The sequence below is a fragment of the Trachurus japonicus genome, unplaced genomic scaffold (genome assembly GCF_045865225.1).
Source record: "Trachurus japonicus isolate A0001 unplaced genomic scaffold, Traja_1.0 AP030396.1".
NCBI lineage: Eukaryota > Metazoa > Chordata > Actinopteri > Carangiformes > Carangidae > Trachurus > Trachurus japonicus.
In genome coordinates, this window is record NW_028220529.1 from 596 (window position 1) to 16,796 (window position 16,201).

Below are 16,201 nucleotides of genomic sequence, written 5' to 3' on the forward strand. Positions count from 1 at the left end.
TGTGTGTGTGTCGGGGGAGGGGGAGCTGGTGGTCGGTCGACTCTTTGTTCAGACAGAAAAAAACACAGAGGAGTGAGATGACATCATCATGTTCATATGATGATGAAGATGATGATGAAGATGAAGATGAGTGTACGACCGGTCACCTGTCAGTCCTGTCAGTTGCTCTCGTGGCCGTCAGTTGAACCACGGCTGTTGATGTTAGTGATGATGTCAGAGGTGGGCGGAGCTGTTGGTGTGATGTCATCACCTCAGGGTGTGGAGTGTTTGTTTACTTCCTGTTTGTTGCTCTTCATAAAAACAGAAGATATCGCCTTCTTTCTTTCTTTCTTTCTTTCTTTCTTTCCTTTTCTCTCTCTTTCTTTCTTTCTTTGACTCTTTCTTTCCTTTTCTCTCTCTTTCTTTCTTTCTTTCTTTCTTTCGCTTTCCTTTTTCTTTCTTTCTTTCTTTCTCTCTGTCTCTCTTTCTATCTCTCTATGTCTTTCTCGCTTTCTTTCTTTCTTTCTTTCTCCCTTTTTCCTTTCTTTCTCTCTCTCTCTCTGTCTTTCTCACTTTCTGTTTTTCTTTCTTTCTCTCTCTCTCTTGCTTTCTTCTTTCTTTCTCTCTTTTTTCTTTCCTTCTTTTCTTTTCTTGTGTTGTGTTGGATTGTACAGTTTGTGGTGTGAATGAATGATTGGTTAAAACTCAAACTCTCTTTGATCTCCTCTTCCTGATTCATCTCTCCACTTCGTCTCATATCGGGGTCACGCTGTCTGCCGGATCAGGCGTTTCCATAGCAACCCTGTGGTTAATAGGTTCCGTTAAGGCTCGTTAAGTTCCTCCGTTTGATTCTCTCGTTTTATTTTTTTCTCTTGGGAGCTGCTTCACATCTTCTTCTTACCCAGCATGCTTTGCAGCGACTGCAGCAAGCAGTGTGTGTGTGTGTGGATCAGATGACAGAGGAGGAGGCACAAAGAGCCATCACTACATGTAAATGTGTCACCATGACGATGGGGGAAGGGGGACCTGTTACCGCGGTAACGCAGAACATCAATACACCTAGAGATGTTTGATGGGAAACACACACACACACACACACACACTGGTGCAGCAGCTGTACTCGTGAGGTCCGGTTCTGATCCGGCAGCTGATGATGATTGGCGCTCCGGTGCTGTTGCCATGGCTACAGCCTGAGAGCCGAGAGATGAGGCGGCGCCCGGTCTGAGTGAAGGTCAAACTGCTGAGTCACTCTGAGGTCTGTGGAGGTGGAGGTGAGGGGGCGGGGCCATCGTCTGATCACATGACGCCTCTGTGTGTCCATCAGTGTGTGTGTGTGTGTGTTTACAAACTATAAATGTTCTTTTTCCATTAATCAATTAATTGATCGATCCTGTGCTGTCAGAGCAGTGACTCCGCCCCCTCTGACCTAAGACCACGTCCAATAAAATCCACTTCAGACCAGATTCTGGATCATGTTTTCCCCCCTCAACGCCCCCCCCCCTCCTTTTACCCACAATCCCCTGGGGCACCTGCTCCTCATAATGAATGCTGCAGTGACATTTGCTGCACTGACTCCAGATCAGCAGAGTTGAAGAACGGTGAGGACAGAAAGGCATGAGAGCAACACAAACAAATATAAAGAAATATCTGTATCTGTTAAATATATAATCTATAATCTATAAACATCATCAGAATTAAATTAAAACAGAAGAATCAATCACCGTTTCCGTCCGTCAGACCAGGAGCAGATCCAGGATCAGATGGTGGAAACAGCCCCGAGGACAAACTTAGATAACGTGTTATCTAACAGACTGTCAGTGAACGCACCGCCGCCATCGGTCCAGTGAACACACAACAACAAACTAACAGACTATCAGGGATGAAGCGAATCCTCATTTTTGGGATTCTGCCGAACACGGAATCCACTGATTTACGAACCGAATCCCAATTACTCCGGTCAGCACGTTATAAACACAGTGGACAACATCACACAGTGTGTTTCCTTTTTTATTCTAGCTGTAGAGAAAACAATGGACAATAACTTTTGCTGCTTTTTTGCATTTGAACAGAATTCATTCTGACACTCAGATAGAAAGTTGAGAGTTGTTTTAGAGGTAAATGCAGAGACTGCTTGCGGTTTTGCATGAATTTTCCTCTAAAACAACTCTGTCTGGTAACGTTCTGTTATTATCTCATAGCGTGGTGAATGTGCAGGTCACAACTTGTCCACCAGAGCGTTTTTGAGTTGTTGGATTGTGTATTTGATGAGTTTGATGAGGGAAACCAAGAAATCCCATGAGCCTCCGTGGCTTATAGGGCAGCTATAGGGATTATGGCATTGGGCCAATTTGCCAAAAGGCAAGGCAGGAAAAAAACACACAAAAAACTGAAATTATTTCCACAGAGCAGAGGAAATATCTGCCTTTAAGTATTATTGGATTGTAGCTTTGTTTGTTGGTTTGGTTTTGTTGGCTAATTTTCGTTAGCCTGTCTATGATGTTTTCCATTATATGTTAGCATCAAGCTAGCCAGGGGACTTCATGTTTATTTATGCTGGCTGTGCTGAGAGTGCTTTGTACATTGTCGTTCAGAGACGGCAGGATATCGTTCATGTGATTGTTGGCGGCGTCATGACGTCGGCGTGCGTATTGTTCGGTTATATTGATGTTCTAAGGTTCAGCAGAAACTGTACGCAAAATTCAACCGGATGCGAAACCGAATCCTGGTTTCTGTAGCTACATCCCTAAACTTGCTTTGTTGTTATTTACTTCGTATAATAGTGGTATGATGTTTGTATTTTTTATGTATCTGTGAAGCACTTTGTGAGTCTTCTCTGTGAGAAGTGCTATATAAATAAAATTCTACTTTACTAAACTCGACCAGACCGAACACAACAACAGACTCCAGACTTCACTCTGACTCCTCCCCCTCCCCCTCTGCTCCTCCAGGTGGCGCTGCGGAGCGTGAACATGGCCAACGTGGCGTCGTACGACCAGCTCGCCCACCAGGTGGAGGCGCTCCGCAAGGAGAACTCCCACCTGAGGAGGGAGCTGGAGGACAACTCCAACCACCTGTCCAAACTGGAGACGGAGACGACCGGCATGAAGGTGAGGACGCAGCAGGAGGTTAGGGCGGGCTCAAATCTAAAATATTTTCTTTGTGACAAAAGAAAATATTTTTTTGCACTTAGGCCTGTAAAAGTATGGAATGAGCTTCCTGAGGATGTAGTGCAGCTCCGTCAGTGAACTCTTTTAAAAATCGGCTTGATCATTGCTGGTCAAATAAGGATTTTTTATATAATTATTTCTATTATTAAGCGGGGTTATGAAATTGTAGTATTCTGATATACAGTATATGTATCAGCAAGACTACTTCATACCCAAATACATTTGTTTTCAGCAGAAAAAAGTGGTTTGGGGGTTTAGTTACTCTTTAAGTGATATTATGTATGCGTTATTGAAGTTTCTAATGGTATATTTGTGTTTATTTTCTGTATGTTGTCATTATTTTGAGTCTGATGTAGAGGATCTAGATCCTGTATCAAATGTATTTTCATTAAATTTCATTAAAATCAAAGGTCATGATCGGTCTGATAGGTCTGATCGATGATATTGATCTGAAAACCTTCAACGTTGTGTTTAGATAGAAACTATGGAATAAAGATGTTTCTGATCAGATTAAAAACATTTCAGTTAAACGGTTAAAAATAAAAAAACGAGAAACGATCAATTAAAAAAAAGATAGAAGGAAAGGGGGGGGTTGGGAAAGAGAGGGAGAGAGAGAGATGAGAAAGAGAGGGAGGGAGGGAGAGAAACCAGGCTAAGACCCAGAGGTTGAATATAAATCCTCTCAGCCACACACACACACACTCACACTCACGTGTCCAGATGCTGACAGCAGCTGGATTATCAGATTCAGGACGACGGTCGGACTCTGACACACAAACACAACACGACGACGGTGAGAGAGGAGCAGGAGGACGATGTTGCATTGATTGATTGATTGATTTATTGATTTATTGGAGGACGATCAGACTATGACGTCATCATTCAGATCAGCGGATCAGGTCAGTGGAGAGTTGGACCTATCTATGACATCATCATCCGTCCACCTTTAGGGTTTTTTTGATTCATTGTGAAGCTGCAGATCGACCAATCACAGAGCTCAGATGGTTCGTTACCCAGGTGATCGATTGATGATGTCGGACTCTTTTAATTGGTTATTAATCAGCTACAGACTCTGTCAATCAAGGATGTTGATGTTCTCCTCATGTTCTTTTTATGTTCTCCTCATGTTTTCCTCATATTCTCCTTACACTGCAAAAATATGTGTCTTATTTCTTGTCAAAATGTCTAATTCCTAGTCAAAACTAATCTCTTTCCACTTAAAATAAGACTCATCGCCTAAATATTAACTTTTTTTTAAAGTTTTTAGATCATTTTCACTCATTTCAAACACATTTTCACTTGAAATAAGTAGAAAAATCTGCCAGTGAAAGCAAGTTTGTAAGCAAGTGCTTGTAATAAGAAGGAAAAACTTGCTCCACTATCAGATTTTTCTACTTATTTTAAGTGGAAATATGCTTGAAAGATGTAAAAAGTGTCTGAAAACAAGCTACTTTTTATGTGATGAGTCTTATTTTAGGTGAGATTTGTTTTGACTAGAAATAAGACAAATATTCTTGGTAAGATTTTGCAGTTCTTGTTCTCCTCCTTTTCTCTTTATGTTCTCCTCATGTCCTCCTTATGTTCTCCTCTCATTCTTCTTATGGTCTCCTCATCTTCTCCTCATCTTCTGTTCATGTTCTCCTCCTTTTCTCTTTATGCTCTCCTCTTGTCCTCCTTATGTTCTTCTCTTTATGTTCTCCTCATCTTCTCCTCTTGTTCTCCTGCAGGAGGTGCTGAAGCAGCTGCAGAGTAAACTGGAGCAGGAGGCGGGGACTCTGGCGTCGTCGGGGCGAAGCGACGTGCTGCACCAGCTCAAAGGTCTGATGATGATGATGATGATGATGATGATGATGTCACCGCCTCCTCAGGGACCAATCGCAGCTCACAGACATAATTGATACACTCACTCAACTAAACCTGATTGGCTGCAGCTCATTATGACTCATTAACCACCAGCCGCTGTTAATCTAAATAGTGTGTCTGGACTGGAACTCAATTACACACACAGTCCAGATCAACTATTAATCAATTACCAATCAACAGAAAATTTGATCATTGAACAGCAGATTCATTGTTATATATCGTTAATATGTAATAGCCGGTGTGATATTTCAGATCATTTTTTGTCACTATGGCGCACAGGAGAGTGATTTTCGATTTATGTAATTATTATTATAAATATAGGCTAAATATAATAAAAATTACACTTTATTAATAAACAAAGCACCATACACATGAATCACTGTAGAAATTAAAGATATATCATTTTTAACTAGAAAATTTCCTCTCGGGAAATTTTGAATGGGCCGCGGGGCTACTGCCGATTTTGCCATCTCTGTCAACATGGGAATCAAACCCACGATCTTAAGCGCAAGACAGAGCTGATCAGACAGACACATGATCATATTTCTATAAGCACTGATATGGAGGAGCTGTAACCACATTAGGTTAACTGTGTGTGTGTGTGTGTGTGTGTGTGTGTGTGTGTGTGTGTGTGTGTGTGTGTGTGTGTGTGTGTGTGTGTGTGTGTGTGTGTGACACCAACAAGGTTTAACTTTAAAACCAGATTAAATCATGGTTTAAGTTTAAATTCTGTTGCACGTTAACTGTGTTTTAATCACATGAAGGTGTGTGTGTGTGTGTGTGTGTGTGTGTGTGTGTGTGTGTGTGTGTAACTGTAATCACATGAAGCTGGCTCTAGAGTCTGTGTGTGTGTGTGACTGACTTGACACATAGTTAGTTAGTAGCTGCATCCTGTGTCAGTCTGATTTAGCTGTGTCTGTGTTTATAAACATTTAAACGAGCGCCAGGTGGATTGTTTATGAAGTTAACGAGCCCTGGCCTGAGGATCAAAGAGGTTACCACGGCGATAGGGGCCCCGCAGGCTGAGACAGACAGAAACGTGGAGAAAAAGAGCCATTTTCTGCCTCTAAACCGGTCTCACAATTAGGCTTAGCATGACAAAACGGTAACTCCTATCAGAACAAAACACAGATCAACGTTGCTCTAAGGACTTAATGAAAATTTCGGTACGATTTGGTGTTTCTACAGTAAATATTTTGGCGACGCTGGCAGTTTTAAAACATCAGGCCGTTCTGCTCCTCTCAGAAAATATTTGTATTGGACTCAATGAGGAGCAGGGACAGACGTGGCCGCACTCAGAGGCTGATTCTGTAAGTTCTGTAAGTCTCTCTGATATTTTGAGCACATGACATGAGAGATAACAAGTTTGTCTTACAAATTCTGAAAAAATTATGTCTGTAGAGTGTAAATTGTGGCCGTGGTGGCAATTTATCCAGAAAAAATACAGAATGTTTCTTCACTCTCTCCCACTCTAACCGATGATGTCACGCACTCTGACACGAACATTCCATGCAATACACACCCATTATAATCTCATAATTTCTCCAAAAATGATCATGGTCATTGATCAGGGATTGATCAAAAACTATATGACCTATCAAAACGTGGAGTAATGCGATAATACACAAGACTTGTGTCTACTGTTTAAAGTTTAAATGGAGTCTCTAGGTGAAAGTATGCCTGAGCAGTAGACGTTTGTTAAACTCCAATGATTGGTCTTTTTCGCTCTTTTTTTTCCGCCCGTCCCATTGACTTACATGCAAAATTTTTGCGCAGTTTTTCGCGACTATGTCGCGAAAAATTCGTAAACTGTTGAGAAAAGTAATAGCACAGCGATCCCGATCAAGCCGCACGTTTTGATATATAATATGTCCTGCAACTCTTCGAGTTGCAGGACTAGATGCGAATCGAAAAAGCGTCCGGAAGATGAAAAATAATAAGAAAAAATCCACACAATAACAGTAGTGCCCGGGCTTCGCCCGGGCACTGGTCCCTGCAGCTATTTCATAGCTGTTGGGACCAGTGCCCGGTGCGATTGCCCGCGGCCCTAATTACTATAAAAAGGCTTTCAAAACACTGCCTGTCCCCACAGCCAAACGCTAGCCTATTACAACAATGCATAATAAATAAAATCCTTCTAAAATCTATTTTTTTTGCATATTAGTGTGCCTTCATATTCTATCTACACTTAAAGTAGCCTGAGATTAACCAGTAGTCATTTTGTATGAGTAAATGTGTATATTAATAAATTCTATCCACCTTTTTCCGAACGTCAAAAACGTAAGCCGGTTTTGCTCTTCCGGTGGAATTTTATGTTTACGTTTCCATGGTTTCGGTAGTCGCGGTAAATGCATGGATTTTTTTTTTTTTTTCAATGAAAATCTGTAAAACGCATGGATCATCACACCAGCTTTTAACAATGGATATCACACAAATTGAAATCCGTGTTAAAATCCAGCATTAATAGATCCATGCGTTTACCGCAACTATGACAACGACTGAAAACCATGGAAACGGAACATAATTCCACCAAAACCGGCTTCTGGTTTTGACCATAGATCACGTTCGGAAACTTGTGGATACTGAAATAGAATGAAAAATGAAGTTTAATTTTTAAGAGTTACAACGAGCAAATGGCACAGTCTTTTGGCGGAATGACCCAATTACTGTAACCATGACAACAAAGCTTTCTTTTTCTCCAGAGCTCCACATGGACCTCACCAACTACTACGAGCTCAAGCACCAACCTCACAACCTGAGGCTGCTGACGAACACGCTGGGAGGCGCCGGCGGCGTCGCGGCGGCGGAGCTGGACGACCACCTGGCTCTGCCGCCGTCGTCCTGCTCCTCCTCGTCCTCGGCGGCGGCGAGCCGGGCGAGGAGCCCGCTGAGGTCCTCGTCCCGTCAGAGCAGCGCCGCGGGGGACGCCGTCATGCTGCCTCACCACTTCCTGGACGGAGCGCCGCCCAAAACGGCGGTGATCAGCGGAGCGGACGGACGAGTGAGCGACCATCACCTGGAGAAGCTGTGCAAGGAGAGGTGAGGTCACTGAGACACGCCCACATCCAGCAGAGGTTTATTATAGGCCTACCTAACTAGAATAAAACTGGCAGTGAAAAAATAATCGAGTAAACTGAAATAAAAACTAAACTAAATAAAAACTACAATGAACAATTCAAAACTAAAGTAGAGTCAGATAACATCAGCTTAGTTGTAGTTTTCTTGTCGATGTCTAAAGCTGCAGGAAGAAAAGGCCACAGCTCAATATGGGACGACTTGGAGTACGACCCACAGCTAGATAAGAGTGAATGGAGCCTGATGAGGACTGATGGGAACATTATGGGATGGATGCAACTAAAAGGGAACAAGTTCATCTTCAGAGGACGGACAGAGGCTTTCTCCTAAAACCTGAACAACTACAACTAAGACTAAGACTAAATAGAAACTACAACTAAGACTAAGACTAAATAAAAACTAAATAAAAAACTAGTCTATTCCTCAAAAATAAACTCAAAACTAAAACTTTAGGATCGATGCTCATAAGAAAGTATCGATCCTATCACCAGTCTGCACTAATCTGGCGTTAACAATTATTTTTTATGACAGTAGACCGTTATTTTGCCGTTTACAGGACCTATCCCCCGCCCGTGAACTATGGTTGTGTAGATTAAATTAATCCACGCGTCTCAACTCATAGACCTAATGAGAGAAGGAGGATTAAAGTTGGGATGTTATTCTTGAAAAAAAAGTGTTTCTAATGAAAGAATAAGATAAGCTGTGAAACCTGTGAAATTTCAGATTGTTCCTTAAAATGTGTGTACGAAAGGGCCGTAGGCCAGTACTGATTACTCTGGGCGCGTGACGGTGATCAGAGGCAGATGCGCGTGACAGTTACGCGCACCGCATCGGGAGCGAGCACACGCAAGCCTGAAGACGGCAGAAAGTGCAGAGTGGAGAGAGAGAGCGCGGAGGCTGCCAGTCAGAAGCTGCCAGAGACTAATTGGTTCACCATAATTGTGTGCGTGCGTCCGTGAGACCTGTAAGTCGTATTATTTATGTTGCTATTTCACAATCCTTTGTTTTCAGAAGTTGATAATTATAGCCACCTAGCTTGGAGCTGATTGCTAACATAAAACATGTGGTTGTTAATTGGTTAGCTAGGAGTGGATGTGTAGCTACGTATTTTCCTGTATTAAGTTAGCAAGTGCACTGTTAATGCTAATTAGCTACACTGCATATACAGAAAGGTGTATGTTATTACAAATATTAAAGGTGCAGTATGTCAATATATTTTGTGTATGTAATGTGGGCCAGATAATATGTTTCTTCCTTCTTTTCTGGACAGAACCACTCACACAAAGCTATGCCCATGTTCTGTACTGTTGCTTGAGCTTAATTAAACAGTCAAACTAAGAAGAGTTGTCAGCATCTGTGTTCTGACCGACACACCTGGGGCGAAGTTAGGGATCAGGATCAGCAAACCAACAGTTTATACAGTCCTTTATTATCCCTCAGTAACATTGAGGTCCTTCGAGCCGGATCTCTGACCTTTACTCCAGGATAAGGATGCATCAGTACAGCAGTGGAGCCCGCCCTAAGAGGGATAGACATCCACCACGTCATCTAGATGATTATGAACTGGACTATCCAAGGGGTAAACCACGAAATACACATTACTCAAGCACAGTACCAGACGAACATGGGCATGAAGAGGACGAGTATCATCACCTGGAGGGAGCAGCCAAGATGACCTCTCTCACTCCTCCTAACCACTCACCTTATCGCCCCCGAGGTAAGAGAGATCAAGAAGAGCAGTACAGGTCCTTCAGCTTCTATCAGGACCTGGAGACGATAAGGGAGGAGAACACACGGCTTCGTGAAGCACAGTTAGCCATTCATAGGGATTTCGGGCAGCTTCACTCTCTCAGGAAGGACATGAGGTCGCTCGTTGACTCAGTCCGCAGCCTCCAAGAAGCACAGGCAGCAACAGTAAGCCACGCCCCCCTAAGGCCCCTCGATCTACAGCCAGGTTCAGGTGAGTGGCCTGACTACATACCCCCACCTGTTCATGCTCCGCCCTCAGCAGGAGAACAATATGAAGAAGAGGACTGGCCAGAACCCCCACCACCATGGCCAGAGCCCGAAGAGCAGCCACAGAGGAATAAGGTGGCAGACATCCTGGACCAGGTGATGCACGAGCTCCAGGAAATCAGATTCAATACCCCCTCTGCTACCACGACCCACAACAGACCAGCAGCGGTGAGTGCTCTTCCTCCAGACAGGGCTCGCCCATACCAGGCGGGTCTGCTCCCTAAGCAGCTGGCTTATGGAGGTCCCCAGCAGCATCCTCCACAGTCCAGCTCCACCCCAATCCAGCGCCAGCCAGGCCTGCAGGCTGATACACCAGCAGCACAATGGGCCCCTCCTCAACCAGCGCTGCCCAGGCCAGGTGCACCTGCACCTCAGCTAAGGCCAGCAGAGCCTTCCTACGGACAGTCCTACAGTGACCCCCTCGAGCAGAGTCATCTTACAGGGGACCCAGGCCCACTGTACCAGACTTCAGCCAGCGAGACCCAAGTCAGTTCGCTCGATTGAAGATTGCTCTAGAGAACCTGTTACCAGCTGATGCAACAGAGCTCTTTAAATATCAGATCTTAACAGACCACCTAAAGCTGGAAGAGGCGTGCCTAGTGGCAGATTCATACCTCCATTCTCCCACTCCTTATTCAGACACCATGGCTGCTCTGAACGAGAAGTTTGGGCAGCCGTACCAGGTCGCATTAAAGAGGATAGACAGTGTTATGACCTCACCTGATGTCTGTCGTGGTGACACCGCCGCCTTTGAGAGGTTCGCCTTACGGGTTCAGTCGCTGGTGGGAATGCTGAAGACTCTGGGTCCAGCAGGTGAGATTGAGCTGCGATGTGGATCACATGTAGCACGCCTGCTCAGTAAGCTGCCACTGGAAATGAGGTCAGACTTTCGACGCTGTATGTTTCGCAGTCCAGGAACCACATACACACTCCAGGACTTCGCCGATTGGCTCCAGTACGAGACATGGTGTCAAGACTTTGATGGCAATTCACCTAACAAAGGGCAGAAAGGAAACCAGGGACGGAGGTCAGAGAGTCGTTATGCAAATCGTATGACGTCTGTCTTCCATGGGGCTAAGGATCCAGTGGGAAGGGGAATCACCCCCTCCATCCCTTCAGATAAGAGGAGGCCTAAAGCAAAGGCATATTGTCCTTATTGTGACAATGAAGCACATTACCTCAATCAGTGCCCAGCTATCCAGAAGCTCACCAAAGCCCAGATCACTGAGTGGATACGGTCCAACAATAAATGCTGGCGCTGCGGAAGGTCCCATCAGGCCGCACAGTGTACCCTTAAGAAGCTCTGTGGCCTCTGCCAAGGCAAGCACTTGCAAGTACTCCATGAGGTTAACAGCAGAGCGCCTAAGGAAGAGTCAACAGAGACAAGTTGCCTTGTGAACACATCCACCGAGGTACTCTACCTGGATCGACCAACGGACTGCAACCGTGTGCTGCTGAAAGTGATTAAGGTGATCCTGCGTAACGGTAAGCGCGCCATGGATACTTACGCCATACTGGATGATGGGTCCGAGCGCACAATGCTCCTTTCCGCTGCTGCGGAGAAGCTGGGTCTAGAAGGGACGCCAGAAGATCTCGCCCTTCGAACCATCCGTCAGGACGTCCAGATCCTCCGGGGGGCGGCTGTATCATTCAGTGTATCTCCCGCCTCACAACCCAAGAAGAGATTCTGCATTAACAGAGCCTTTACAGCTGCTCACTTGGGATTGTCTGACCACTCCTATCCGGTAGCTAGTCTCCAGAAAAGGTACAGACACCTAGCAGGTCTCTCCCTCCAGCAGTTTGAGAACGCCAGACCACTCATCCTCATTGGTGCGGATCACCCACATCTCATCACCCCCATCGAGCCAGTGAAGTTGGGTCCGCCGGGTGGACCAGTCGCCATCCGGACTAGACTGGGTTGGACGCTGCAGGGCCCGGCACGGCTAGTGGAGCAACAACTACGGCCGCAGCAGTGTCTCCTGACGTCCACAGTCCCTGCCAACACGGAGCTCCTCCGAAATGTTGAGAAGCTGTGGCAGCTCGATATACTGCCCTATAGGAAGGAGAAAGTAGTGACCCGGTCTAGACAGGACCAAGAGGCGGTCAGCCTACTTGAAACGAAGACCACCCGTGTGGACGTGAAAGGAGTACTGCGCTATGCCACACCACTTCTCCGTAAGAGGGACATGCCACACTTCCATGCCACCAAGGAGGCAGTCATGCCCAGCCTTCGGAGCACGGAGAGGAGGTTGGCCAAGGATCCAGAGAGGACCACAGATTACAAAGCTGAGATACAGAAGCTGGTCGATGCGGGCTCAGTCCTCAAACTGGAGCCTGATGCACTCAGCGGAGAGGGGGAATCGTGGTACATCCCGCACCACATGGTGACCCACAATGGGAAAAACCGCATTGTGTTTAACTGTTCATACCAGTTTAAGGGCCTGAACCTCAACGAGTCTCTCCTGCCTGGACCGACGCTAGGCGCATCACTCCTGGGCGTGCTGCTTCGTTTCAGGGAACATCCTGTGGCCATCAGCAGTGACATTAAAGGGATGTTCCACCAGGTCCGCCTCTTACCGGAAGATAGGCCTCTACTGCGGTTTTTGTGGCGTGACATGAGAAGAGACGACCCCCCAGATGTCTTTGAGTGGCAGGTACTACCATTCGGTACCACTTGTAGCCCGTGCTGCGCGATCTATGCTGTTCAGAAGCACGTTTTGGACCACAGTGAGCCTGGAGACAGCGTCCGGTCCTCAGTGGAACGATGTTTTTACGTGGACAACTGCCTCCAGAGCCTACCAACAACAGTGGAAGCCAGGGAGCTCGTGGACAGGCTGAGGACCCTCCTAGCCTCCGGCGGGTTTGAGCTGCGCCAGTGGGCCAGCAATAACCCCAGCGTCGTTGGTCACCTGCCGAAGGAGGCCAGATCAGATAGCCTGGAGCTCTGGCTCACCCAGGATAGTGCAGAGGTCCCTGAATCGACGCTCGGGCTCAGTTGGCACTTCCAGTCAGACAGCCTAGGGTACAAGCAGCGGCCAGTGGAGTGCGAGGTGCCGACCATGCGGAATGTGTATAAAGTCCTGGCAAGCCAGTACGACCCTCTTGGGTACATCTTGCCTTATACAACCAGAGCCAAGGTTCTGGTCCAGCGACTCTGGGACAAAAACAGAGAATGGGACGACCCCCTCCTCCCCCAAGAGCTTCTAGATGCCTGGAACGAGTGGGTAGAGGAACTACACGTCCTACCATCCATCAGCCTGCCTAGGTGCTACACCCCAGAAGCAGTGGACAGTGCCAGCGTCACGCGTGAGGTCCACATATTCTGTGACGCCTCCGAGAAGGCATATGGGGCTGTGGCATACCTGCGGACAGGGGACAACCAGGGCAATACCTACCTGGCGTTCCTCATGGCAAGATCAAGAGTGGCACCCAAACGTCTCCTGTCCATGCCAAGACTGGAACTGTGTGCAGCGGTGGTAGGAGCGCAGATAGCCACAGTGATTCAGCAGGAGCTCACCCTGAAGATCAGTGGGATCACTCTGTGGACCGATTCCACAACTGTGCTGATGTGGCTGCAGTCTGATTCCTGCCGCTTTAAAGTTTTTGTTGGAACAAGGGTGGCTGAAATTCAGGAGCTCACAGATCTCCGGACGTGGCGCTACGTGGATTCAGCAAGGAATCCCGCAGATGATATCACCAGAGGAAAGACCCTGAGAGATCTTGCAGAGCCCAATAGGTGGAGTCAGGGCCCACCATTCCTCCTCCAAGCCCGGGACGAGTGGCCAGGAAACCCTCCCCTTCCTGCTCAGGAAGAGGTATCGGAACTCAGGAAGTCGACCTTCTGCGGAGTCACATCTGCAGTGGGGGAGCCCCGAACCCAAGACGCAAGTAAGTGCAGCACATGGAGGGAGCTCGTAGAGATGACTGCGAAGGAGCTTCACGGGGCGGCAGATCACAGCGGTCCTACAGCCGCAGATTACCAGGAAGCAGAGACCCTCATCGTCCAACGAGCCCAACAGGACAGCTTTCCAGATGAGATGCGCCTCTTGAGAGCCGGTAAGCCTGTTCTGTCTAGTAGCCGCTTACTTACCTTGTCCCCAGAGTTCGACGAGTCAGATAAAGTCATCCGGGTTGGTGGAAGATTACGGAGATCGGTGGAGCTAGACTACGCTACCCTGCATCCTATCGTTCTGGACCCCAGCCACCCTGCCGTCAAACTCCTGATACAGGATTATGACAGCCGTTTGCGTCACCCTGGGCCAGAGCGGGTGTTCGCTGAAATTCGGCGTACTCTGTGGATCCTCAGGGGGCGTGAAGCTATCCGTCGCCACCAGCACACGTGCGCTGAGTGCCACCGGTGGAAGTCCAGACCTGTGGTCCCCAAGATGGCTGACCTACCAGCCGCTCGCCTTCGCCTCTTCAAGCCAGCCTTCCACTCCACGGGTATGGACTGCTTTGGTCCGTTCCAGGTGAAGGTGGGCCGTCGACTTGAAAAGAGATGGGGGATAATCTTTAAGTGCCTCACCACGCAGGCCGTGCACTTAGATCTCCTCACCCACATTGATGCCGACTCCTTTTTGATGGCTCTGAGGAGGTTCGTTGCTCGCCGGGGGACCCCAGCAGAGCTATTCTCAGATCAAGGAACGAACTTCCGAGGCGGGGAGAAGGAGCTACGGGAGGCATTTGAAGCACTGTCGCCGGAACTACAGCAGAGTCTCGCCAAGGAGAAGATAGCTTTCCATTTCAACCCCCCTGCGGCTCCTCACTTTGGAGGAGTGTGGGAGAGGGAGATACGCTCGGTCAAACAGGCACTCTACACGACCGTGGGGGCTCAGGCACAGGCTGAGGAGGTGCTTAGGACGGTGCTAATAGAAGTGGAGGGCCTTCTGAACTCTAAGCCGTTGGGATATGTATCGTCCAGTGTTGCCGATCCAGACCCTGTGACCCCAAGTCTCTTATTGATGGGGCGGCGAGACGGTTCTCTTCCGCAGGTAGTGTATCCAGCTACTGAGCTCTTAAGCAGACGCAGATGGAGACACTCTCAGATCCTGACAGACCATTTCTGGTCAAGTTTCATCAGATACTACCTCCCTGGTATGCAAGCTCGCCAGAAGTGGCACGCCATCCGAGTCAACCTCGCTGAGGACAAGGTTGTCATGCTGGTAGACCCCCAGTTACCAAGGGCACTCTGGCCTATTGGACGGGTAACCAAGGTGCATACCAGTGCAGACGGTCATGTGAGGTCTGCTGACGTGAAGATAAAGGACAAGGTCTACACCAGGCCTGTCGCCCGCCTGGTCGTCCTCCCAGCCATACCAGATGATAAGGATCAACCCACACCCTCCCAGGATGATTAGCCTTTCGTTGGTGCAAACAGCTACCGCTGTTTGGGGGCGGCTGTACGAAAGGGCCGTAGGCCAGTACTGATTACTCTGGGCGCGTGACGGTGATCAGAGGCAGATGCGCGTGACAGTTACGCGCACCGCATCGGGAGCGAGCACACGCAAGCCTGAAGACGGCAGAAAGTGCAGAGTGGAGAGAGAGAGCGCGGAGGCTGCCAGTCAGAAGCTGCCAGAGACTAATTGGTTCACCATAATTGTGTGCGTGCGTCCGTGAGACCTGTAAGTCGTATTATTTATGTTGCTATTTCACAATCCTTTGTTTTCAGAAGTTGATAATTATAGCCACCTAGCTTGGAGCTGATTGCTAACATAAAACATGTGGTTGTTAATTGGTTAGCTAGGAGTGGATGTGTAGCTACGTATTTTCCTGTATTAAGTTAGCAAGTGCACTGTTAATGCTAATTAGCTACACTGCATATACAGAAAGGTGTATGTTATTACAAATATTAAAGGTGCAGTATGTCAATATATTTTGTGTATGTAATGTGGGCCAGATAATATGTTTCTTCCTTCTTTTCTGGACAGAACCACTCACACAAAGCTATGCCCATGTTCTGTACTGTTGCTTGAGCTTAATTAAACAGTCAAACTAAGAAGAGTTGTCAGCATCTGTGTTCTGACCGACACACCTGGGGCGAAGTTAGGGATCAGGATCAGCAAACCAACAGTTTATACAGTCCTTTATTATCCCTCAGTAAC

The 16,201-nt window shown here is 47.2% G+C and overlaps 1 protein-coding gene across 1 annotated transcript; it reads left to right on the forward strand.

Moving 5' to 3' along the window:
* Positions 1-2,912: 2,912 nt before the first annotated feature.
* LOC146960425 (uncharacterized) lies at positions 2,913-8,052 on the forward strand. Its single transcript, XM_085772391.1, has 3 exons — positions 2,913-3,086; positions 4,874-4,964; positions 7,712-8,052. The coding sequence occupies exons 1-3, from the start codon at positions 2,949-2,951 to the stop codon at positions 8,050-8,052; spliced, it is 570 nt and encodes a 189-aa protein (XP_085628517.1). The 5' UTR covers positions 2,913-2,948.
* The last annotated feature ends 8,149 nt before the right edge of the window (positions 8,053-16,201 follow it).

Excerpts from the sequence above, each read along its gene's own strand:
- LOC146960425 (XM_085772391.1), top strand. The coding sequence starts at position 2,949 with ATGGCCAACGTGGCGTCGTACGACCAGCTCGCCCACCAGGTGGAGGCG. Across the intron at positions 3,087-4,873 it reads CGGAGACGACCGGCATGAAG|GAGGTGCTGAAGCAGCTGCA; the intron begins GTGAGGACGCAG and ends GTTCTCCTGCAG. Across the intron at positions 4,965-7,711 it reads CGTGCTGCACCAGCTCAAAG|AGCTCCACATGGACCTCACC; the intron begins GTCTGATGATGA and ends CTTTTTCTCCAG.